Source organism: Hemiscyllium ocellatum, chromosome 12 (genome assembly GCF_020745735.1).
Source record: "Hemiscyllium ocellatum isolate sHemOce1 chromosome 12, sHemOce1.pat.X.cur, whole genome shotgun sequence".
NCBI classification, from domain to species: domain Eukaryota; kingdom Metazoa; phylum Chordata; class Chondrichthyes; order Orectolobiformes; family Hemiscylliidae; genus Hemiscyllium; species Hemiscyllium ocellatum.
The window spans coordinates 77814214-77839925 of record NC_083412.1 but is presented as its reverse complement, the minus strand read 5'-3'; the positions used below and the strand labels follow the sequence as shown (position 1 = coordinate 77839925).

At 39.8% G+C, this 25712-nt stretch overlaps 2 protein-coding genes across 3 annotated transcripts in view; one reads left to right on the top strand and one right to left on the bottom strand.

The window, feature by feature from the left end:
* LOC132821151 (protein downstream neighbor of son homolog) overlaps positions 1-16690 on the top strand; it is a 35113-nt gene extending 18423 nt beyond the window's left edge. For both annotated transcript variants that reach the window (XM_060833747.1, XM_060833746.1), the window contains exons 7-10: positions 931-1038; positions 8933-9131; positions 12070-12282; positions 14842-16690. In XM_060833747.1, the coding sequence (XP_060689730.1) occupies positions 931-1038; positions 8933-9131; positions 12070-12282; positions 14842-14979 (658 nt within the window). In that variant the 3' untranslated portion in view covers positions 14980-16690. The remainder of the gene's footprint in view (positions 1-930; positions 1039-8932; positions 9132-12069; positions 12283-14841) is intronic.
* An 865-nt stretch (positions 16691-17555) lies between these two features.
* LOC132820847 (protein SON-like) overlaps positions 17556-25712 on the bottom strand; it is a 45228-nt gene continuing 37071 nt past the window's right edge. Inside the window, exons 11-12 of the mRNA XM_060833195.1 lie at positions 21752-21867; positions 17556-17817 (exon numbers count right to left, since the gene is read on the bottom strand). Coding sequence (XP_060689178.1) covers positions 17671-17817; positions 21752-21867 — 263 coding nt within the window. The 3' untranslated portion in view covers positions 17556-17670. The remainder of the gene's footprint in view (positions 17818-21751; positions 21868-25712) is intronic.

The following is a 25712-nucleotide window of genomic DNA, read 5'->3' as shown; positions in this document are numbered from 1 at the left end:
TATCTGCTATGCATCTCATCCTGCTTTTCTTTGAAAAAAAATCACCCTGATTTCCTATATTCACCCACCTATAGTCATTCAAAACATGATGCTGAAAATTGAACCCAGATACTCTCCACCAAATTAATCTACCAATAGACGGACTGCTTTTTTTAAAAAAAAAAAAAAATTTGTTCTAATATTAGAATTCTGAGTGGAATGAATTTTTGATCCATTTGCTAGAAACCACCTGGAATAAAGGGACAATGGTCCTACACTGACATAGACTCTTAAACTGACCAATCAAAACAATGTGGACAAACTAAAAGTGCATGCTATCATAGGTTGTCCAGTGATAGTTTTTTTTTAACTTAAAAAAGAAAGTAGAAGCTGGGGAAGCAGACATTCAGAAAAATGAGAAATAGTTAATGGTTTTAGTTGGGATTCTTTATCAAAACAGAAAAGTAGTCCAGATACTGTAGTGTGTAACTATAAATCAATAGTACAATCGTAAACAAATACAATTCATTAATACACCAATATGTTTTAATAAACCGGCACTCAATTGAAAGCTGAAGAAATGTATACTGGATGTAATTAAGTTTATAGAGTCATGGAAGCCAATTATCAACTTTTTAAAAAAAAACTGCAGATGCTGGAGATCTGAAATAAAATCAAAGTGTTGGAGAAACCTAATGGGTCTGACAGCGTGTGTGCAGACAGAAAGCTTTCAATATTAGAATCCACTGACTCCTCAGAACTGTGGTCTTCTCTCCAAGAAAAGTAATTGAATTCTACATCAAATGATATATTCAAATTTATATAACTAGGTTAAAGTGGTTATGACACCATAATATGATGATTCCGTTTTTTAAATATTTTGACATTAATGCATCTCAAGTCATGAAGGATTAACTGACACTTTAATAATATTTTTTTATGTTAATGTAGAGAACCAGCTGGTAGTAGTGATGATGATGATGATGGAGGGATGTCCTGGCTCAAAGAGATGGGAGTGCAGGACAAAATTAAGAAGCCTGATTCTGTATCCATTAAACTGTATCCTTTTTAAACCCTGACTTTGTGTTGGATGAAGAGTTAAAACACACTTCTGAAAAAGGGTCACTGGAACCCAAAATGTTAACAACTCTGCTTTTTCTCCACAGATGCTGCTAGACCTGCTGGATTTTTCCAGCAATTTTTGTTTTTGTTTCTGACTTCCAGCATTTGCACTGCTTTGATTTTCTTTAGAAACAGACTTTGTTAATTTACTGAGGAGAGTTTGTCATAAATTTTTAAGTTTAACAGGTTTCAAATGTGTTCTGTTTGCAAAAATATTATATGTAATCAAAAAACACTGACAGTAACAATTCTTGAACTAGAAATATGCTCCTTTTTTTGTGTATCTATGGAATGTAGATTTCGTTCAATGTTATCTGTTATTGCCCTTGAACATTATGATGAGTAGCTTTCTTTCATCACTGCAGTCCACCTGCTGAAGGGCAGGGATGGGATTTGGACATTGCTAATGCAATTAAATGGGCAGCTCAGTGGTTAGCACTGCGGCCTCACAACCCAAGGAAACCCGGCTTCGTTTCCACCTTCCCACAGCTGCCTGTGTGGAGTTTGCACATTCACCTTGTGTCTGTGAGTTTCCTCTGGGCGCTCTGGTTTCCTGAGCAGGATACCGAGTCTACTACTGTTGCAGACAGACCATTCCATGCCCCTACTACTGTGAATAAAGAAACTATCCCTGATATCTGTCCTAAATCTATACCACCTCAATTTAAAGTTATGTCCCCTCGTGTTGGCCTTCACCATCTGAGGAAAAAGTCTCTTACTGTCCAGCCTATCTAACCATCTGATTATCTTATGCGTCTCAATTAAGTCACCTCTCAATCATCTTCTCTCCAACGAAAACAGCCTCAGTTCCCTCAGCCTTTCCTCGTAAGACCTTTCTTCCATACCAGGCAACATCCTAGTAAATCTCCTCTGAATCCTTTCTAAAGCTTCCTATAATGTGGTGACCAGAACTGCACGGAATACTCCAGGCATGGTCCTACCTGTGTCTTGTACAGCTGAAGCATGACCTCGTGACTCCGAAACTTAATCCCCCTACCGATACACACCAACATACCATTATGCCTTCTTAACAACATTATCAACCTGGGTGGCAACTTTCTGGGATTTATGCACCTGGATACCAAGATCTCTCTGTTCATCCGCAATACCAAGAATCTTACCATTAGCCCAGTACTCTGTATTCCTGTTATTTCTTCCGAAGTGAACCACCTCACGCTTTTCCTAATTAAACTCCATTTGCCACTTCTCAGCTCAGCTCTGCATCTTACCTATGTCCCTCTCTAACCCACAATATCCTTCGGCACTATCCACAACTCTGCCTACTCTGATGTCATCTGTAAATTTACTAACTCGTCCTTCTACACCGACATCCAGATTATTTATAAAAATGAGAAACAGCAGTAGCCCAAAACAGATCGTTGCGGCACACTACTGGTAACTGAGCTCCATGATGAGTATTTCCCATTAACCACCAGCCTCTCTCTTCTTTCAGCTAGCTAATTTCTGATCCAAACTGCTAGATCAGCTTCAATCCCGAAGCTCCTTATTTTGTGCATTGGCCTACCATGTGGAACCTTATCAAATGCCTTACTGTCACATCACATCAACTGTCTTACCTTCATCAAAGACCTTGGAGTGCAGGTTCATACTCCTTGAAAGTGGAGTCGCAGATAGATAGGATAGTGAAGAAGGCATTTGGTATGCTTTCCTTTATTGGTCAGAGTACTGAGTACAGGAGTTGGGAGGTTATGTTGCGGCTGTACAGGACATTGGTTAGGCTACTGTTGGAATATTGTGTGCAATTCTGGTCATCTTCCTATTGGAAAGATGTTGTGAAGCTTGAAAGGGTTCAGAAAAGATTTACAAGGATGTCGCCAGGGTTGGAGGATTTGAGCTATAGGGAGAGGCTGAACAGGCTGGGGCTGTTTTCCCTGGAGCATTGGAGGCTGAGGGGTGACCTTATAGAGGTTCACAAAATTGAGGGATGTGGATAGGATAAATAGACAATGTCTTTTCCCTGGGGTGGGGGGAGTCCAGAACTAGAGGGCATTGGTTTAGGGTGAGAGGGGAAAGATATGAAAAAGACCTAAGGAAAACCTTTTTCAGCAGAGGGTGATAATGCATGGAATGAGCTGCAGAGGAAGTGATGAAGGCTAGTACAATTGCAACATTTAAAAGGCATCTGGATGGGTATATGAATAGGAAGGGTTTGGAGGGATATGGAACGGGTCATGGCAGGTTGGATTAGATTGAGCTGGGATATCTGGTCGGCATGGACAGGTTGGACCGAAGGAACTGTTTCCGTGCTTTACATCTCTATGACCTGTTTTGTCACCTTCTGAAAGAACTCCATAAGGTTAGTGAGACACGACCTACCCTTCACAAAACCATGTTGACTATCCCTAATCAAATTATTCCGTTTCGGATGATTATAAATCTTTTCCAACACCTTACCCACAACTGAAGTAAGGCTCATTGGCCTATAATTATCAGAGTTGTCCCAACTCCCCATCTTAAACAAGAGAACAATATTTGCTATCCTCCAGTCTTCTACTCCTGTCGACAATGATGACATAAAGATTGAAGCCAAAGGTTCCGCAATCTCCTCTCTGGCTACCCCAAGAATCCCATCTGGCGGTAGGATCTCATCTATTTTCTCATCTAAAATTGTGAAAATCTCCTTTTTGTCAACCTCAATCCAATCTAATCTTGTAGCCTGTATCTCTGTATTCTCACTAACGTAAGTGCTTTCTCAGGTCTTCAGATTCCACACACAACTTTCCACTACTATCTTTGGCCCTAATCTTACTCTAGTCATTCTTTTATTCCTGATATACCTATAGAAGGCCTTAGGGTTTTTCTTATCCTATCTGCCAACAACTTCTCATGTCCCCTCCTGGCTCCTCTTAATCCTCTCTTTAGATCTTTTCTGGCTAACTTATAACTCTCAATTCCCCTAACAGAGCCTTCACACCTCATCCTCACATAACTCTTCCTCTTGACAAGAGCTTCAACTTCTTTTGTCAACGATGGCTCCCTCTCTCAACAACTACCTCCCTGCCTGATAGTTATATACTTATCAACACTCCACAGTAGCTGTTCTTTGAATAAGCTTCACATTTCAAGTGTGTCCATCCCTGCAGTTTCCTTTCCCATCCTATGCATCCTAAATCTTACCTAATTGCATCATAATTGCCTTTCCCCCAGTTACACCTTTTTCCCCTGCAGTATATACCTCTCCCAGCTCATTGCTATTGTAAACATAACCGAATTATGGTCACTATTGCCATAGTGCTCACCTACCTCCAAATCTAACACCTGGCCAGGTTCATTCCCCAGTTCAAATCCAATATGGCATTGCCCCTTGTTGGCCTGTCTACATACTGTCAGAAAACCTTCCACACATTGAACAAAACTGACCCATTTAAACTACTTCCACTATTGTATTCCTAGTCAGTATTGGGGAAGTTCAAGTCCCGCATAACAACTATCCTGTTACTCTTTCTCCTATCGAGAATCACCTTTGCTATCCTTCCCTTCTCATCCTTAGAACAATTCTGAGGCCTATAGAAAACTCCCAATAGGGTGACCTCTCATTTTCTGTTTCTAACTTTCAGCCCAAACTACCTCTGGATGAGTCCTCAAATGTTATCTCTGCTGCTATAATACGACCCTTGATTAACAATGCCACACTCTCGCCTCTTTTACCATTTTCTCTGTTGTTACTGAAATATCTAAATCCCAGAATCTGCAACAACCATTCCTGTTCCACCTCTAGCCATGTCTCTGAAATGGCCACAACATCGAAATCCCAGGTACCAACCCATGCTGCAAGTTCACCCACCTCATTCCAGATGGTCCTCTCGTCAAAGTACACACATTTCAAGCCAACATCCTGATTGCCGGTGCCCTCTCGCAATCTTGTAAACCTATCCCTGACCTCACTACCCGCAACCTCATGTACACTGGAATTACAATTTAGGAAGCCATCCTCTTGCTGCAATAATTTAAACCCCACCGAGAGCATTAGCAAATTTCCTCTCCAGGATATTGGTACCCCCGTGGTTCAGGTGAAGACCATCGTGTTTGTAGAGGTCCCACCTTCCCCAGAAAGAGCTCCAATTATCCAAGAATCCAAACCCCTCCCTCCTGCACCATCGCTGCAGTCACTTGTTCCACTCCCCTCACACCCTGTTCCTTGCTTCACTAGCACATGGCACAGGCAACAAACCAGAGACGATAACTGTTTGTCCGAGCTCTCATCTTCCACCCTAGCTCCCTGAATTTCTCTCTTCAATCGCCACCTTTTTTCCTACCAATATCATTGGTGCCTATGTGAACCATGACTTGAAGCTGCTCCCCCTCTCCCTCAAAGATCCCGAAAACGCAATCAGAGACATCACAAGCCCTGGGAGGCGTCGCACCAATCGTGAGTCTCTTGCTCCCACAAAAACTCCTATCTATCCCCTAAATATGGAGTCCTCAATGACTAAAGCTCTGTTCGTCTTTCCCCCTTCCCTTCTGAGCAACATGCGCCAGAGACCTATGCCCACTGCTTACCACTGGTAAGTCTCTCACATCCCTGCCCCAACAGTATTCAAAATGATATACCCGTTGTTGAGGGGAACCACCACAGGATATCCCTGCACTGGCTGTCGGTACCCTTTCCTACCCCTGACGGTAACCCATCTACCTTCTTCACTACCTCCGTATAATACCTCTCAATTACCCCGTCCGCCTCCTGAATGTTCCGAAGTTTATCCCGTTCCAGTTCCCTAACACTGTCCTCAAGGAGCTGGAGTTGGGTGCTCTTCCTACAAGTGAAGACAGCAGGAACACTACAGGTTCCCACATACTGCAAGAGGAACATTCAACTGCCCTAACCTCCATTCCTGCTATTCTAAATTCCCAAATAGACTGTCGGAAACAAAATCAAATGAAACAAAAAAGAAGATATTTGTCATCTTACCAAAAGACGCACAAACTTGTTTTTTTGATTAAAAGAGGAAGATGGGTGGGAGATCCTACCCGAATAGTGTTTCGGGTAAAGCAACTGCCCAAATATGTGACCTCTCTGGCCGCGTCCAGAAACTGGATCTAAAATATAAACCATATACTCATGTATCCTGACGGGCTCTGCTGCTCCCTGGAGACCTTGTGAACTCTCCAACTGTGTCCAGGAACTGATTCCATGGACTGGGTGACCTGCTTCAACACTGTAAGGATTCTATGATCAATGTCAAAGGAAGGTGGTTAGATTAGGCAATTTTGTTGGAGAGGGTTGCTTGAAATTTGTGTAGTACACTTACCATATGCACTTATTAGCCAAAACCTGAAAGTGGTCTGGGTCTTGCTCCATGTGGGAACAGACTCATTTTTGATATGCAGATTGAGCTAAACACGGCAATTGCCAATCAGTTTTGACCTTGTAGCATGAAGGTTATTGATGAGCAGCTAAAGGTCCATGGAACTAGGAACGCTGCTATATGGACCTCCTGTAGCGATGTCCTTGATCTGAGATGATTGATCTTCAATAGCTACAACTTTCCATTTGTGCTAGGAATGACTTCATCCCAGGAGAGATTCACCCCTTATTGCCATTCACTCTATCTTCATTTTGGCTCCCTAATGAGCCCAGTAAAGGTTTGAGTGAGTAAGAAAGTGGAAGTTGGCTTGAGCTGGCTTGACTGGCTATTTGATCTATTCCTGTTTCTTGTGGCACAAGCTAATAGTATGGCCTGAAGTCAACTGATGTCTTTTTATTTCCATGCTCTTTCTGGCTGCTTGTCTCCAGGCATTCTGCCAGTGAGGACCTCCCTTGTCTCAACACCTATTCCAGTGAATTTGAGTCTTCCTTATATGTGTGCTTGTATCGCAGATGTGGGGGTACAATTCGTCTTATGCCAATAGTAAGCCTTCTGTTGAATGTATTTGGAAACTTGATCCTTTCTATCACCCTTTGCGGATGCATAAATAAGAAATGCAAGCAGGAAAAGGACATTCAGCCTCTTTTCTGCTCCATTCACCACCACCCCTTCCCCCACTCCTAACTCTCCTTGCATAACCTTTGGTTTACTTGCCAGTTAAAAATATATTTCATTCAGCATTTTCTATAATTAATGACTAAGGCTCCACTGCTTGCTGGGGAAGAGAATTTCAAACATTAACAACACAATAGAAGAGATTGCTTCTCATTCCTGTCTTCTGTGAGAGACTTGTTTAACCTGTACCTCTAGATTTCCTACGAGAACATCCTCTCAGCACTTACCAGGTCACACCCTCCTGGAATCTCTTAAACTTCAATAAACTCATCTCATTCTTCTAAACTCCAATGAGTATAGACTCATCCTTTCCTCATTAATATAAACTCCTCATCCCAGGACCGAGCCAACTGAACCTTCTGTGAACTTACCACCAAGATGTTGGAGCAGTAATTAATCAAACTGGTTTGTCCATCTTTGAATTGCACATGCCAGGCGGTTTTCCACAAAGAAGAAAACAACAAATAGTCTTTGTAAGCATATGAATAGTCTAATATTTGTTTGTTAATCTTGCAAGTTTAATATCTTTTAGTCAGTTGATCACAAATTGATTTGATATAATGCTGTAAACCGCTTGTTACTTTTTACATTGATTTCTGAGCTATATGTGGCCAGTGACCCTTCGAGTTTATTAATGAAATGTGCTGCTTGGCAGACTTTATGCCCTGATCACCTGATAGGAAGATGATTGTGTGGCAGTGTAGAGTTGTCAGGATCGCTGCAGAAGGAATAAAGCAGCTGACTACAGTAATTGGCTAGAAAGTTTGAAACTTCTGGGCAATTAACCTGCATTTGGAAACTTCAAATTGGAGACTTAAGATGATTCTAAGATGTTTAGTTTAACAGTTATCCAGGAAAATTTGAGGAATCAAAAGCTATTTCAACTCATTGGTAACTAATGAATTTCAATCCTCCCCCACATGAACCATCTGCTGATCATCCTGACCAGACCTTACTTTCCCCCAACTTGTGCTAAGCCCATATCCATGAAATGCCATTCGCCTTCTACCACCTTACCGCCTAGCTGCGTCTGGCCCCTTGCCCACCTGCTTAAAGGTGAAAAGGAAAGCTGTTTTTAAAAACAACATTCTGAGAATACCATAAAGGGAGAGAGAAAAGGATAAGAAGGTGAAGGAATGTGGGAAAATAATAAATTAACCAAGCTTGGGTGATGGTAAGGATGGTAAAAACGGCCCACTCCCATTTTTCTCTCCACCCTGCAGGCTCGCTGCCTCCCTTCCCGAAGAAGGGCTTTTGCCCGAAACGTCGACTTTCCTGCTCCTTGGATGCTGCCTGACCTGCTGTGCTTTTCCAGCATCACTCTAATCCAAACTGATGGTAAGGATGAGTGATTGAGAAAGGCAGGTGGTTGGGTCTTCTATAATCTTCACTATCAGTGACCGAAGTCACTCTTCCGTTCACAATACCTGGTCTACTCCGTTAACCCCAGCACCTCTTCACACAGCACCTTTTCCATGCAAGTGCATGAGTTGCAACACTAGTCATTTTACTCTTCCATTCTCATGACCAAGAGTCCAAATAGTGTTCCATTTTGCTACTTTCTATTTAGTTCATAATATTTGCCGCTGACTGTCTAATAGTCTGTATATTGTGAAGACCAAATACAGACTGTTCTGTCTCCAAGCATGCAGAATATTTCCAACATTGATTTCATAGTTCACTTATGGAGAAATAAAGATCCTACCTCCTTTTAAAAAGTGTTATCTTGTAACTTGTGCAGGAATTTACAAGTCCCCACTGAAATGAAATCCAGCATTTTGTTATTCCATTTTAGTTGAGTTTTCCTTGATGGTTAATGCTTAATGAAGTCGTAAGGAACACAATGTTGTGCGAATGGACCATAAGCCCGAATCAGCTGTACTGGTGAAAGGCCTTCATACTTTCACTTTGCTAAACTTCCTGATAAACAACAAGAGTATTGTAGCTGGATCAGGGCCCCAGGCAGGGCTTCCACCAACTCTCTTAGCACCTGTTGCATTCAGAGGAGCCACCATGCAAACATTAAAGGTAAGATTCAAGTGTGTAGAATTATTTTCTTTAATGAAGGGAACTGTGCCTATCATGGTATATTGTATATTTCATTTGATGATTTTGGTTATTTTATCTGCATTTTGCCTCATTTCATGTTTTTTTTGTGCAGCCCAGTTCACACAAAAAACCTTTCTCCTGGGTATCTTCAATACTGTCCCCTCATTTTTATGTCCAAATTGTTTATCAAAATTGGGTGCTATGCCGCTACTTATATCCTGCCAATGTGAGAATAAAACCTTTTACTGTTTTGTTTTGCTGTGTGAACTAGACAGCCTCTCTTCCCATGCAGCTACGTTCCCTTCAATGCTGTGTACTTTCATTTTTTATTTGGCACTTTTATAAAAAAAAACTCGAAGATTCGTATATAATATTCCCTCCATACCTAATACAAGTTACTGTTAGAAGTCTATGCTAAACATTCGTGATTATTCTATAAATGAGCATGAACTACAGAGCATGTATTACTTTGGAACTTGCATGATTTCTGTTTTCTTTTAAATCCTTGCTGCTGTTACTACTTTGCCAATCATTTTCAGGAAGCTAAGATAAAATGGTGTTCTGAAGAATGATGACTGGATCTAAAGTGTTTACTTTTGCTCCACAGATGTTTTCAGTCTCCAACAACGTCTGCTTCTGTTTCAGATTTTTAGCATCCATGGTTCTTTGTTTTATTTAAGATAAAAGGTACCCATCATGATTCCTGAGTGTCAGGGAGGAGTGGTGCCTGAGATCTTGCAGAGGAGATGTTAGCTGCAAGGTGGTGTTCTGTGCATCAGTTAAAATGTGCTTCAGATTAATCACTTTTGAGTGTATGAAGTGATTTTTGTTTTATCTCCAATCACAGCATCAACAGCTACCTTAAAATTTACTATTTTTAATTCAAAATGCAGCCCCTGTTGTCCTTTCCATAGTCATTCTTAGAATAAATCATGTTCCTATGATTGACCTTAGATTTCTGACTTATCCAATCATGTGAAAGAAGTACTGAAGAAACAGAAGATTTGCCTGCTATAGCTGCTAGATAAACCAGTTTGAGATTGGTTTGCTCTGGTCTTCAACTGGCATATCTAGATCTTAAACTATCTAATTGAGGCATATGGTTGGTGTTTCTTTTGGAAGTAGGGAATGTTTTATTCAACTGTTGGTGAAACATAATTTGGTCTTCATGAGAACTTTTGGCTTAATACAATTTGTATAAAATATTACATCCTTTTAATTAATGTGGAAGCATAGGATGGAATGAGGTACTGTGGCTAAATTGGATTGCCTCCCAAAAAGGACAGGGTGTTGTGTTGCACAAGTAGCTTGCAATGACATGCAATATCCACTAAGCAATTTCCACACAATGGAAAACCTGCAATCTTACCAAAATAGTGCACTTCTAGCTGCTTGTCTCTGGCAGGGGAGAATGTTTGCTTGGAGAGCTTTAGTGACTGCCATTCCCAACCACTCCTTTGTCAACAGTGATTGGCAATCTAAAAAAGTGTTGCAAATAACTTCAGCCTGGAGGGAGCTAGGTTCATAAGCTTATCAAGATGGTCATCATCTTGATCAGTGGCAATGCTGTACTTGCTCAAAGGCTTGAACAGTAAGTCTGTTTTCCGGCAAATATCCTTAAATAAGCCAATGCCTCCCATAGTGATCTTCACTGCTGTTAAGAATTGCTCCCATGACACCCATACCTGCTAATGTTGCTTCCTTTCTCAGGAACATACTGCTTTGCAATTCATTTGTTTAGAAATGATGCTGTATTCCAAGGTGTACCCAAAATCTGCTAGCAAGTTGGTTTGTGCAGAAACATTGAAGCTAGTAAAAAGGAAACTTGCTTCACCACTTCTTTTTGACTTTTGCAACTTGAAACACACACACTTGTAGTGGCAATCATCAAATAACTTAAAGTAATTAATCCCTTTTAAGTTGTGCTGGTTAAGGAGCATCACTGGTGTGATGTAAGTTCCTCCTTTTCAGTTATCCCAGGATTCAGATATTTGAATGAAACGTTTGTAAGAATAACAATGTTGGGCTGTTGCTTGTAGGACAAAAAGACTCGGATATTCATTAGGAACACTTTGCAGGATCAAACGGGGCTTTGTATGGATGTAGGTTTGCTCGCTGAGCTGAAAGGTTCAGTTTCATCACCATATTGGGTAATGTCCTCTGTGAGCCTCCAGATGAAGCACTGGTGGTATGGCCTGCTTTTGTGTTTAGATTTCCTTGGGCTAGTGGTGTCATTTCCTGTTCTTTTTCACAGGGGGTGGTAAATAAGATCCAATTCTGTGTTTGTTGCCATGCTTCTAGGAATTCTTGCGCGTGTCTCTGTTTGGCTTAACCTAGGATGGCTGTATTGTCCCAGTTGAAGTGGTGTCTTTCCTCAACTGTATGTAAAGATACTATATGAATACCTTGCAAGAACTGTTGCAAAAACAACACTGGACAAACAGGCAGAAAACTAGGCACAAAAAGACATGACCCACTCTCACTAGTACCTTTACATACAGATGAGGAAGGACATCACTTTGACTGGGTCAACACATCCATCCTAGGACAAGGCAAACAGACACGTGCGAGAATTTATTAGATTTTGTAGCGATTAAATACAGATCAATGATTTGCTGGACCGTTTCATTGAGCGGTTGAGAGCCGATCATATTGCTGTGAGTCTGAAGTCACATGTAGGCCAGACCATGTAAGGGTAACAAATTTACCTTCCCTGAAGGGCACTAGTGAAGCAGATTCTTTACAACAAATAACTTTTAATTGAATTAAAATTTCACCGTCTGCTGCAGTGGGATTTCCAGACCATTATTTGGGATTCTGGATTACTAATCCACTGATATTGCCATTACACCAGTACTGCTTACCAGGAGAGAAACAAATGTGTTGGTACACAATGTGATTTTTCAATTTTTTTTAGGCCCGAAGCATTAATGTAAGGACACAAAATCACTCTGGAATGATGGACTCCCACAGCCTTGAGATCACTGGTCCCATCATGCCTCACTCACTGCATTCTTTGACACTGATGTTGAAGTCGGCACAGAAAGGAAGATTCACAGCCAGCCTTCTTGCACATGAGCCAACTTCGGTTTTTAATGTTGCTCTTAAAATGGAGCAACAAGAAAACAAGGTAAGGGATTGTAATTTTTCATGTTTAAAGAGTCTGGAGCTTTTGAAAGACATTTTTTCCCTTTTGCGATGCTGTGATAGCACCTAGCTCTGTCCACTGTGATGAAAACTGTTGGGAGTAGTGTTGGGTTGATCTGCTAATTATGACATTCTCAGAGTTTGAAAATCAGTTTTATGGAACATCTCCAGAGACTTGAAAATCAAAATGAAAACTAATATTCCATTAAAATACTTCAGTGCCATGTTAAGAGCACTATCTCTCAGATGAGACATTAAACCAACATTTACCCTCTTGGAAGCATGTAAACGATAACAGCATTAAAGTTCTCCCTAGTGTCAAAATTTATAAGATGGCAACAGTAAACAGTATGAATTGGCTGCTTTAGGAACAGGACTAACTTGTTACAGTAGTTGGATTCATTTTCATGGCTGTTTACTCCATTATTACCATGCAATGGTTGTAGGACAGCCATTGCAAAGATATTTGTTTAAGCAGCTCCTTCTCATTGGTTGTAATGGTACTGTAGATCTACAGAATGGCAACAACCCTTCAGTCCAACCGCACCGATAATGTTCCTAAACTATTCCAACCTGCTTGTGCTTAGCCCATATCCCTGCAAATCTTTCCTGTTCATGAACTTATCCAAATGCCTTTTAAACGTTGTAATGGTACCTGCATCCACCACTTTCTCTAGCAGTTCATTTCACACACAAGTCACACTGTAAAACAAAAAAAAATGTTGACCCCATGTACTGTTTAAATCTTCATCCTCTCATCTTCAAAATACGCCAAGTTTTGAACTCCCCCATCTTAGGCAAAAGACCCTAGTCATTCACCTTATCTATGTCCCTCATGATGGGTGACCTCATTGAGGTTCATAACCTCAACTTCCCATGCTTCAGTAAAGAAAGTCCAGCCTTTTCAGTCTATTTTTATATCTCAAATTCTCTACTCTTGGCAACATCCTGGTAAATAGTTTCTGAATTCTCTCCTTCCTATAATAGGGTGGCCAAAACTGCACACAGTTCTCCAGAAGAGGCCTCTCTAACATCCTGTACAACTGTGACATAAATTTCAAACATGTGTCCTCAATCTCAAGGGATCTAACATTTAGCTAAACAAACGTCAACTTTTTAAAATAAAATGGAATAAAAAAACGATGAGATAGTCAGTGGGGTTTAATGGGGAGGTAAGAAAGCATTGCAATGTGTTACTACATTAACATTTTCCTGTTATATCCACATGCTAGAAAACATCAAGTTAACATGAATAGTTTTAATTTCAATACTCAGCTCACCAGAAACATAACATGAATTATTGGTCTTGTGATTTGCAATCCCTCAAGAAAAATATTTTTCCATCTCTTTCTCAGCCAAGTTCCAGGACAGTTTTGATCAATATCTCATTTGTCTTTGTGGGTCCTTAAATAGGCTGCTGCATTTTATACATTTTTAACAATGACTAGAAATTCCAATCATGCAAGGTGCAGTACACATAAGAGTTCTATCCTTGGCCAGCAAATAGCAAGTTGAATGGCCTAGTATCTGATTTAGGGCTTTAATAAATACTTGGGTAAAACAGCCACAGAATTGCTGTTAATCAAAAGGACGTCACAGATGATTTCCACGAGGCCTGGAATTAGTACAAGGATGCTTTTACTAATTTTCCTGGATTCCTGTCATTTCTAGGAATATCTGCAATCTGTTAATACCAACCCTTGGTAATACAAAACTTGAATATTACCAAAAAAAAGTTCCTATAACTTTTCATCTAGCATTTATCAAGACAAATGCAAGAATGACAAATTTAAAACTCTTACAACCTGTTATACAGGGGAGGGTACTGATTGGTTGGTAAGTTGACTCTCATTGCCAAGGCATTTACTTGGAGAAAGCACAGGGAATTACCAGTTCCCCAAGTTTCCAGGTAATGTTTTTTAGTACAAAAGAAGTCCAAAATTTGAACGCAAACCTTCTTGTTTCAGTAAAGCAGATCTCCACGTATGAAGATATGTCTTTGTGATTGTAAATGAGTCATGTTAGAAGTTTTGACTGTTCAACTCAAACTGGTGCCACAGATATGCAAATACTATCCTTTATACTAGAAAATACACAGACAGAGAGGGAGATAGATTTGATTGTGACTGGGCAGTACTTGCAGAAAAATCCTGAATGTGCTAATAGCTAAAGTGACATACATTCATACACAACAACTCATTCCATGCCAATGCATGCAATATGACAAATCTTGCATTTTTAAAAATATCTCTCCTATACTTTGGCCACAATGATGCCTTGAAGATTTAGTACTGTCTTGCTAACTAATCAGCATCCTTTCATTTTTGTGCACCTTCTGATTAGGACAAGACAAAATGCTTCAGTTATAATAATGTCTCTTTTCAGCAATTAGAGTTCAGTTGATTTACCTGGTGCTAATTGTTTGCCACCTACCAAAGGCACAAAGTACAATTTTCTGTGCTTAACATGCAGATGATAATTTGAATACTTTGCTATTTGCATTCTACTGTTATAAAGCAGTCTGATCCTCTGATTTTCACAGGAGCTATCTTCAGATGAATTACGCAATAGCGGTCTACATCCTGAAACATTGAATCAACTCATGCAGAAGCCAACATTTGGAAAATCCTCTTTGAAGCATCTTGAAATGAATGAGTACACATATACCTGGAAACTGTAAACTGTGCTAGCAATTTTAATGGTAACTGTGATTGTTCTTTCACTAGATGCTTTTATTCTCCATGTCGAGCAGCATACAGTTGCAAGGCTAAAGTACAAATGAGTTTCAGGTGTGAAAGCTGACTAAAGCAATGAGGGGTCAACAAAGTGACCATATCCTTGGCCTGTTCTTAATGTAGTATTGTACATTTAAATTGGCTACATTATGATATTGTTTATTTTAATGCATTTAATAAATGTATTTCATATTTTTAATATTGGTCGCCTCACACAGATATCTGAACTGCCACCTCTGATTTTAACTAGAAAGGCAGCAAATGAGATCTGTGCCCTTTGGAAAAGGTGTGGCATTATTAAGTAGTTTGACAACTGCTGTCTTTAAGAGGCAGAGTGGTTGTTTAACAAAATTGCATTTAATTTTTGTTTTAAATTGAGTAAATCTGTATTATCAAATCATGAACTGGTATCCAGAATCTTGATTTCCTTTGTTTAATGTTAGGTTTTTAACAGTGGACTATAATGCAGATAGCTTTCACATTCATTCGTATTAAATATTCAACTGTTGATTAATCTTGTCAAGTTCACTTCAACTTGATTGATTATGGATGTGATTGAATTGTAAAAATTTAGTTTCGTATCAGTGTCTAGCTTCACAATAATCTGTCATCTGTTTGCATGAGGTTCTCCAGAGGGTTGTTTTATTCACCTTTTTGAGTAGGATAAAATTTTAATTTTAATCATTCAGCTTTTTTGTTTAAACACCTGTTTAGTCAAATAATAGACATCTTTACGAAATGCAATTTCTACGTCAGTCACTCCATTGTTCATCTGGTTGTTCACCTGTTCAAACTTGTCAGTTGTTGTATAAACATTATTTGAACAAAGGATAAGCCTGATAGCCGAATTGGCTTTTCAGTTATGCGTCAGCACAGTCAAGGGTACCACACAAAAAGCTTATGCATGTCCTATTGGAGACTAGCTGCCCTTCTGACCATTTCCGGAAAGAAGCTGTAGGAACCACATATTTTTAAACTTTCTAAATCTGAATGTCATATGGCATTTTGCTCATTCCTTTTATCTGTAAAGGAGATGTTTGCAGTCTGTTCACTTTCCTGTATGCATGTCACTGTGATCAAGAATGACTTGTTTGATCTAACCAGTGAACAATAGTGATGCAGCTAAAGACATTTCAGTTTGTAGAAAACATATCAGCTTTGTGAAGTCAGTGATTTTGCAAACAAATGTCTAAAAAGCAAGTGCAAACTTCAGACATTAGTACAGCAAACTTACTTTTAACTGGCACAAGTTATACACTTGAAATACTGCAAGCTTACTGTATTATCACAGTGTGAGTATAGTCGTCTGAGAGAGAAGGCTCCCTGCCAGAAAGTTTTAAATAATGCAACTTTGCCTTAAATATGATTTATGCTATAAATAAAAAAATAAGTGTGTATATCTCCTGCAATTTCTATGACTGTTTTTATGTGGACCTTTTGACCAAATGTATACTCCTTGTCCCACTAGTGCCAGTTAATAAAACGTTTGCTGTAATTACTTAGTTTTTACTTATTTGAAAAACATGGACTTAAGAACAATTAGGTTTTAATTGAAAACTGGGTGTTTTGCTCAAATTAAAGATATTAAACGCACTTTTGGAGATATTGCCTTTATAATTGCCTAAGTATATTGTTTATAAAGGATTATACTTACTACTGAAATTTGTTGGGTTTTTTTTGCTGAAACTCACTTATCTACCACACAAACTATTACGCTGTTCATTTGCAATCTGATTGAATTGATATATCAAAACTATTTTATTGTTACTTGAACATTCTCCCATGACGTTTTCTCAAAGTTAGAGAGTCAACAGCAGCAAATGTGTCTATACTGCTCCAGCAGTGTTAGTAATTTTATGTACTTAAATCCAATAGAACAAACAAAACAAGTACTCCACTAAGATGAAATATCAAAGTGAGTATAGCTGACTATTTTCTGGATACTAGCTCTTCTGTTCTACTAACCTTCAGATACCTTGGGCATTTGTACGACACAGATTCCTTTATGAATCTAGGTTGATTAGCTGCCATATGTATACATGTCAATTCTTTCCTGCTGTGATGAGGACCAAAATAAAGATGTTTTCACCAAGAAAATTGTAAAGTTAATTCACAGTGCATATCCAGACAGTAAATTTGACACTCCAGCAACAGAAACTTCACAGAAAAGATGATTTGAATTTGGGACAAATCTCCCAATAAACTGAGGCTAGATCAATTTAATTGCAAAACTGAGATGTAAAGTTTTTTTTTGAATGAGTTACTTAACCAGGGCAGGTTAATATAGTTCGGGTATAGCTCAGCTGTGTTCTAGCTTTTTGGCCTATTCTTTCACTTTTTTTTTGAAGTAGAGGAACAAGTGCTTCAGGAGAATCCCTGTAAAAGTTCAGACTAGTTAGCAAAGTTTTTAAAATCTAAACATTGCCATCCATTTTACATAAAAGTGCTACTACTGAAAGAACCACAAATTGCTTTATTGAAGATGGGTACTTACAAATGTACAATGGGATAATCTTGCATTGCTGAGTTTGGAGAGGAATTAATCACTTTTGTAAAAAGAGTAAATTGCACAATAGTTAACAAAACATTTTTATTTACACAATTGAACAACCTAATGGCAGATATTGAATGATAATTTATGTAGCATTATCTGAGGCTGAAGTACCACCATCCTTTGGAACAAGCCCCATAGCCTGCAGTGCAATGGTGGCAGCTGAGGCCTTAGCATGCTTCTTGTTAGGACTAGGTAGGCTGGGTTTGTACTCTGTGCCATTGATCATCACCTGTCACAAACACATATAGTAAAAATTAGATTCGTTTTAAGGTAGATATAATTGCAATTCGATTTATTTTTAAACTTTTTGATCCAAATTGAAGTCAGATTTTGCAAAGATCAAATTTGATCACTTGATCAATCAAATTAGGCTATTGCTCACCTGACAAAAAGTATGTATTGTGAGTATAAAGTTTGTAGTTGAGATATACAGAAATATCCAGTACAGTGGAAGTCAAGCCTCTAGATATATGGCGGTTAATGCATTCATAACTTTTAGAAGAGTAATTTTCAATCATTTCTCTTCCTGATTTATTATCTAAATTTGCTTCATAGCAAGCTGGCTGAACTCGCTTCATAAATAATTTATAGCTTGTTAACAGGTCTGGAGTTCTTCAGTTAACATAGTTTTACAAAGCTTACGCTGCACTAGAATGAAGAAAATGTAAATTTCGTTTCTATTCTATTGCACTCCTAAATTTGGGAAACTAACGAGATTCTGGATGATGGAGGATGGGAAAAATTTCTGGCTGTAACAGCTGCTCTTTTTTTGAGGTATTTTAGGTGCTGGAGTTTTCGAATTCCAGGACCAGCAATTAATGTTTCATATGCTATTGTATTGTTTTGGAACTTTGGGGGAAAAAAAAGTCAAAACAACAGCAGTTTGAAAAGGGAGAAAGGAAGCACATGGTGAGGTCAGTGCAGAAGAGAGAACCTACACAGTTACTGCCTTTGCTGTTTTGAATTCATGTATTGCTGGACATTGGAGTGCATCTGGGAAAATTAACAAACAGTGAAATTCACAACTAATCTTGGAGGAACCTGTTTGGGCAAAGTTCACTACGCAGAATCAGATAAGTTAATCAGTGTTTTAAGTGTGGCTGACAGAATCTGCAGTAGTGGGTAGAGTGGGCTCTTTCTTGATTATATGTTTTTGGAGATATGTCTCTTGATTAAACTTAAAATATAAGCCATAACTATTAATTTAACCTGGGACATTCTGGACCTATAGATTGTGAAGAAGCAAAAATGGCCTTTAGTACAGTGATATGTACTTCTTGTCAGATGTGGGACTTTAAAGAGAATTTTAGGGTTACTGCAGATTATATCTGCCACAAATCTGATCAAATCGGTTGGAGAGACAGAAGCAATGAGGAATTTGCAACAGCAACAGTATGTGATGGATGGCAGTTATAAGAAGAGGGGAAAGTCTCAGATACAGTCACATAGATGGGTTAATTCCAGGAAAGGTAAGAGAGGTAGACATCTAGTGCAGGAGCCTTTCGTGGATATACCCATTTCAAACAGGTATGTTGTTTTGGAAAATGTTGGGGATGATGGATTCTCAGGGAAACATAGCACGAACAGCCAAGTTTCTGGCATTGAGACTGGCTCTAATGCAACAACATGAGATAGCTTTGGCAAATAGAATTATGGAGAATCCAAAGGGTTTTTACAAATACATTAAGAACAAAAGGGTAACGAGGGAGAGAACAGGGCCCCTCAAAGATCAGCAAATCGGCCTTCTGTGGAGCTGCAGAAAATGGGGGAGATACTAAATGAGTATTTTGCATCAATACTTATAGACTATAGGGAAATAGATAGTGACATCTTGCAGAATGTCTAAATCACAGAGGAGGAAGTGCTGGATGTCTTGAAAGGGTAAAGGTGGATAAATCCCCAAGATCTGATCAAGTGTACCCGAGAACTCTGTGGGAAGCTAGAAAAGTGATGGCTTGGCCTCTTGCTGAGATATTTGTATCATTGATAGTCACAAGTGAGGTGCTGGAAGACTGGAGGTTGGCTAACGTGGTGCCACTGTTTAAGAAGGGCGGTAAAGACAAGCTAGGGAACTATAGACCAGTGAGCCTGACCTCGGTGGTGGGCAAGTTGTTGGAGGGAATCCTGAGGGACAGGATGTACATGTATTTGGAAAGGCAAGGACTGATTAAGGATAGTCTACATGGCTTTGGCGTGGGAAATCATGTCTCACAAACTTGATTGAGTTTTTTGAAGAAGTAACAAAGAGGATTGATGAGAGTAGAGCAGTAGATGTGATCTATGTGGACTTCAGTAAGGCGTTTTGACAAGGTTGGGGATCTCATGGAATACAGGGACAACTAGCCATTTGGATACAGAACTGGCTCAAAGGTAGAAGACAGAGGGTGGTGCTGGAGGGTTGTTTTTCAGACTGGAGGCCTGTGACCAGTGGAGTGCCACAAGGATCGGTGCTGAGTCCTCTACTTTTTGGCATTTACGTAAATGATTTGGATGCTAGCATAAGAGGTACAGTTAGCAAGTTTGCAGATGACCCCAAAATTGAAGATGTAGTGGACAGCGAAGAGGGTTACCTCAGATTACAACAGGGTCTTGACCAGATGGGCCAATGGGCTGAGAAGTGGTAGATGGAGTTTAATTCAGATAAATACAAGTGCTGCATTTTGGAAAAGCAAATCTTAGCAGGACCTATACACTTAATAGTAAGGTACTAGGGAGTGTTGCTGAACAAAGAGACCTTGGAGTGCAGGTTCATTGCTCCTTGAAAGTGGAGTCCCAGGTAGATAGGATAGTGAAGAAGGCATTTGGTATGCTTTCCTTTATTGGTCAGAGTACTGAGTACAGGAGTTGGGAGGTCATGTTGCAGCTTACAGGACATTGGTTAGGCCACTGTTGGAATATTGCATGCAATTCTGGTCTCCTTCCTATCGGAAAGATGTTGTGAAACTTGAAAGGGTTCAGAAAATATTTACAAGGATGTTGCCAGGGTTGGAGGATTTTAGCTATAGGGAGAGGCTGATTAGGCTGGGGCTGTTTTCCCTGGAGCGTCAGAGGCTGAGGGGTGACCTTATGTAGGTTTACAAAATTATGAGGGGCATGAATAGGGTAAATCGGCAAAGTCCAGGACTAGAGGGCATAGGTTTCGGGTGAGAGGGGAAAGATATAAAAGAGACCTAAGCGGCAACGTTTTCACGCAGAGGGTGGTACAAGTATTGAATGAGCTGCCAAAGGATGTGGTGGAGGCTAGTACAATTGCACCATTTGAGAGGCATTTGGATGAGTATACGAATAGGAAGGGTTTGGAGGAATATGGGCCGGGTGCTGGCAGGTGGGACCAGATTGGGTTGGGATATCTGGTCAACATGGACAGGTTGGACCGAAGGGTCTGTTGCATGCTGCACATCTCTATGACATCTATTTGAAAATAGTTGCAGTTCAACTTACTGTAATTTTCTTATTCAAGTTGTGTGGCAGTCATCCTCCACATAAAAAGGCGTACCTTTTGTGATTCTCAGGACATTCAATTACCAACCCAAAATTTTAGCATTACAGCTTTAGGATTGATGAAAAAAATGCACATTTTATCAAATCTTTTCATCTTGCAATCATCAGCACATTTCACAAATTCAAGTACAGGGAATACCAACCTTTATACTGCATGAGGAGAATAATGTTCAGGAAAAGGTATTGACTGTTCACAATCGCCCAACATCAGCAAAGTGCTGTGGCTAACGTTAGATTTGGCAATTTAACAATATTTACTAAATAATAATCCTGTTTGTAATTGCTAACAACCAATTTATAATTGTTAGTGGGGCTTGCCTATACTGGAAGCTACATATTAATGCACAAGACTTTGTTCTTTGAAGATAAAACATGTATGTCCTGTTTCAATTCAACAAAACAGTTGACAGTTCATTTGTCATTTAACAATGCCTTGACCACTCAAATTACTACTGCCTGATTTAAACTTTAAACAAAGCCTAGCGGTAACTGTCAATCTGCATTAATAGTGTACACTCTCCATGTATTCTTTGCCCATGCAATATAAAATGTTGGTGATCCCCTTGAACCTGTATTGTAATATATCTTGATGAGTGCCAGATGAAAAGCTTCAACAAATCATGTTTTACTTAAGTGAGAATTTAAACATCCTATTTGCTCACCTTAAACAAAAAATGTTTGCAATGATCAGGACCACTGTCATGGACCATCAGAAAATCAGGTGGAGGCCATTTTCTCTTGTTACAAATTTCCATCAGTGCAGAAACAGGATGTTTTCCTGTGGAAAACACAAACAAAAGAATGGCATTTAATCATCCCAGTTATTTTCTTAATCTTCTGGAGCATGTAGGACTTGAACCCCCGCCTCCAGGGTCAGGCAGGGGCTGACACAGCCACTGCACCACAAAAGCCCCATTTAATCATTCATTCTAAAATAGGCTAATCAAATATAACAATTTCAAGTTAAAGCAGCAACACATTAAAATTCAAACAGTTAGGGCTTAAACTGGACAGAAATCACAAGGTAGGATTAACCTATGCTGCGTTCAAAGAAACACAAATAGCAAATCAACTTTTGTGCTGCCTGTAGCCAGTGTCTCATGTGTCAATCATTTACTGTGCACATTAGCAATGGGTTCAAAACTGTACCTTCTGAGCACTATTAAAGCAAGCTTGAATAAAGTGGGGTGAACTCTAGTTGGAGCATCATGGGAGTGATGTGACCTTGGAAACTAAAGAATAGCACAATATGGGTGAGCAGACTCCAAAATACAGTATGATTTACTTCACAGACTTAGTCATACGATTCTCAAGAACACTGATCCCAGCCTTGGTAAAAGTAGAGCCCATTCCCAAAGAAGAGTTCACAAAAAAAATTGCTGCAAAAACCTAGTAGCATCTGTGCACCGAAAGCAGATTTAACGTTTCAAGTCCAATGACCCTGCTTCAGAACAGGAACAGTTCCCTGTTTCCGCATGGTGCCAGTGGCCTAAGAATTGAAAACCTTTCGTCCCACACCACAAAGCCATACATCGTCTGTTTGACTGTTGCCAATTATGTGCCAATGCCTCAACATTCTTGAGATGATCACTTTGAGGTTCTTCATTTTAACTTGGACCCCAACTCTTCAAATTGTCTTGGTGGAACATCACTCCCAGTTCTATCCATGTCATTGGTTTATAAATGGACCATAATCACCAGATCCTTTTGCCCCAAGGTTTGTCTTCAGTTGTGAGATGTTCTTTCTCAGGTAAGTGACGTAACCTTCAGAATGTGGGTCTGGGGCTGCAGAGGACAGCATTTTGACTATACTGTCCCCCTTTCACTACCACGTTCCTTTACATTCACCGCCCCACCCCCTGTCTTGTTTTGACGGGCATCCTCCACTAAAGTGGCTTTGTGATTTTGCTCGTTGACCCAGACTGCACATTCCTCGTACTTAATGATAGAAGTCAATAGTTGAGATTCTTCTATCAAAAGATGCTGGATCCCCATATCTGCCTGACCTGCAGGCATAGGGATGTGACTGCCTCCAAGAATAAACCATTCGGGTAATTCTCACTGGATTATCCAGATGTTCTACATCATCTGCAGTTCAGAAATTGTATGCTGAAGCTGCAAAACCCACAGAACACCACAGCTTTAGACACCCAATGCAGATGGCATGACCACAATGGAAAACCTCCATAGGAATGACACCAACTTTTCAAGTCCTTGCTATTACAATAAACCACCTTGTTCCAATACTAACATTTCCATCCAAACACTGCTAAAGTGCCCCAGTGTAGCTCCATGCAAATTTGAGTAACAACACCTCATCTGCTTAGGCACTTTACAGCCTTCAGGACTCAACAGTGAGTTCCACATTCCAGAGCATGACATAGTTCTTCTACTTTTCTGACATCACCCTGTTGTGAAGAGTCTGTTTTCAGCATAGCATCCCATTTTCTCCTTTTCACATCATAGGACCATAAGAAATAAATACAAGAGTGAACTGTTTTTGGACCCTTGAGCCTTCTCCACCATTCAATAGGACCATGGCTGATTTGACATTCCTCACACCCACTTTCCTGCCTTTTCCTCTTAATTTCCCATACCGATTAAGAATCTATCTCAACTTTAAATATAGACAAGAACACTGCCCCCACAGCTTTCTTTGGCAAACAGTTCCAAAACCCTTCAACACTCAGAGAAGAAATTCCTCATCTCAGTTTTCAATCACCACCCCTTTATTCTGAGACTATGCATCTGGTCCAACACTCTCCCACTAGGGGGATCACTCTCTGAGCATTTAGTCAACCTAGCCATCTAAGAATACTAAATATATCAATAAAATCACTCACATTCTTCTAAACTCCAGTGAGGACAGAACCAATCTCTTTAACCTTTGCTCATAAGACAATGTCTCCATACTGAGGCTCATCTACCTAGTGAATCTTCAATGAACTGCCTCCAATGAAATAATGTTTTTCCTTAAATAAAGGGTCCAAACTTGCTAAAGTAATCTCACAGCATCCCTTGTACAGTTGCAGTAAGACTTCCCTACTCTTATACTCCAACCCCCTTGAAATAAGATCCAATATTCCACGCGTCTTCCTGACTACCTGCCACATTTGGGTACCAGCTTTGTGAATTTTGTGTACATGTGCCTTCGTCTTGCAGCTTTCTGCTGCTTTTTTCTATTTACGTAATATTCTGTTCTTTTGTTCTCCCTTCGAAAAAAAAACAGCTTCACATTTTCCTTGTACTATACACTTCGAGGTCTCTGTTAGCATTCTCTTTGCCTTTTGTTCTGGGCAACCTCACAAACTGTTCAACTTGCTCTTCCTCCTCCTTCTGTCAACAAGATAAAAAACACTATTTTCAAGCTCCTATCAGTTCTAAAGAGTTATGCCGGACTTGATACATTAACTTTCTATCTCTCACCATATACGCTGCCAGACCTGCTGAGTTTTTTTCCAGCATTTCTATTTTTATTTCAGCTTTTTTGTCCTTATTTGTCAGGGACTATAATGCATTTCAGTTATTTCACACCGCCGTTGTGCTGTGTATCTATTTAATTCGTAGCCAGTTAGTTTAAGTAAACCAAGCCCTAAAATTGAGACAAAAGAATAAAACTCACTAAACATTGAATATAAAATAAAATGAATAAAAACATCTCCTTCCCCCACAGTCTGTCCTCCAGCTGATTACTGGGGGAAATATCACCAAGGGTGAAACGCAGTGGTTGAATGGAACCCAAATCTACTGTCTCTCTCAGCCACTTTCATCACTGTTTTGACAATAAAGCCAGCCATTCCCAGTCTGCTGATGTCCATACCAAGATACTGCAATCTGAAGCTCTGCCCTCAATGGCATCCTGCACATCCAGTTGCATTCCCACCATCAGGTTTGGCCAGGCCACGTTGTAGCCACTAGAATCTCAACCATCATGGAGGTGCACTAGAACAGCCAAAGGCACACGGAAGGCAAGGAGCAAAAAGGAATGTGCAGCAATGAATAGGTCAGAAGGTCATAAGGTCAGAAGTGTTGATCTTTGCTGATGACTGCACAATGTTCATCACCGCTTGTGGCTCCTCAGATATTGGAGAAAACCATATCCAAATGCAACAAGATGCAGACTTGGGCTGAAAAAGTGGCATGTAACATCTGTGCCACATGAATGCCAAGCATCTTCAATAAGAAAGACAAACTAACTACCATCCCTTGACATTCACTGGTATTACCATAATTGAATCCCCCACTATCAATATTCAAAGTCTAGAAACCACTGACTCACCATATAAATAGAGTTTTCACAGCATAAATCCACACATCTGATTGGTAACAATTCCTGGATAGTGATTCAGTGACCATAAAGATATAGCAATATAATTCCATGACAGGATGGTGTGAGATATAGCAATATAATTCCATGACAGGATGGTGTGAGATATAGCAATATAATTCCATGACAGGATGGTGTGAGATATGGATAGATACTTGCAGCTGCAATGTCTCTTTGTTCTTCTGGGAGATAGTGGTCATGAGTTTGGAAGATAGTGTTAAGGAGACTACGTCCGGATTAAGTGATGTGACGGTTGGTTTCTTCTGACCATTGCAATTTGGTGCTCTCCATTGTTT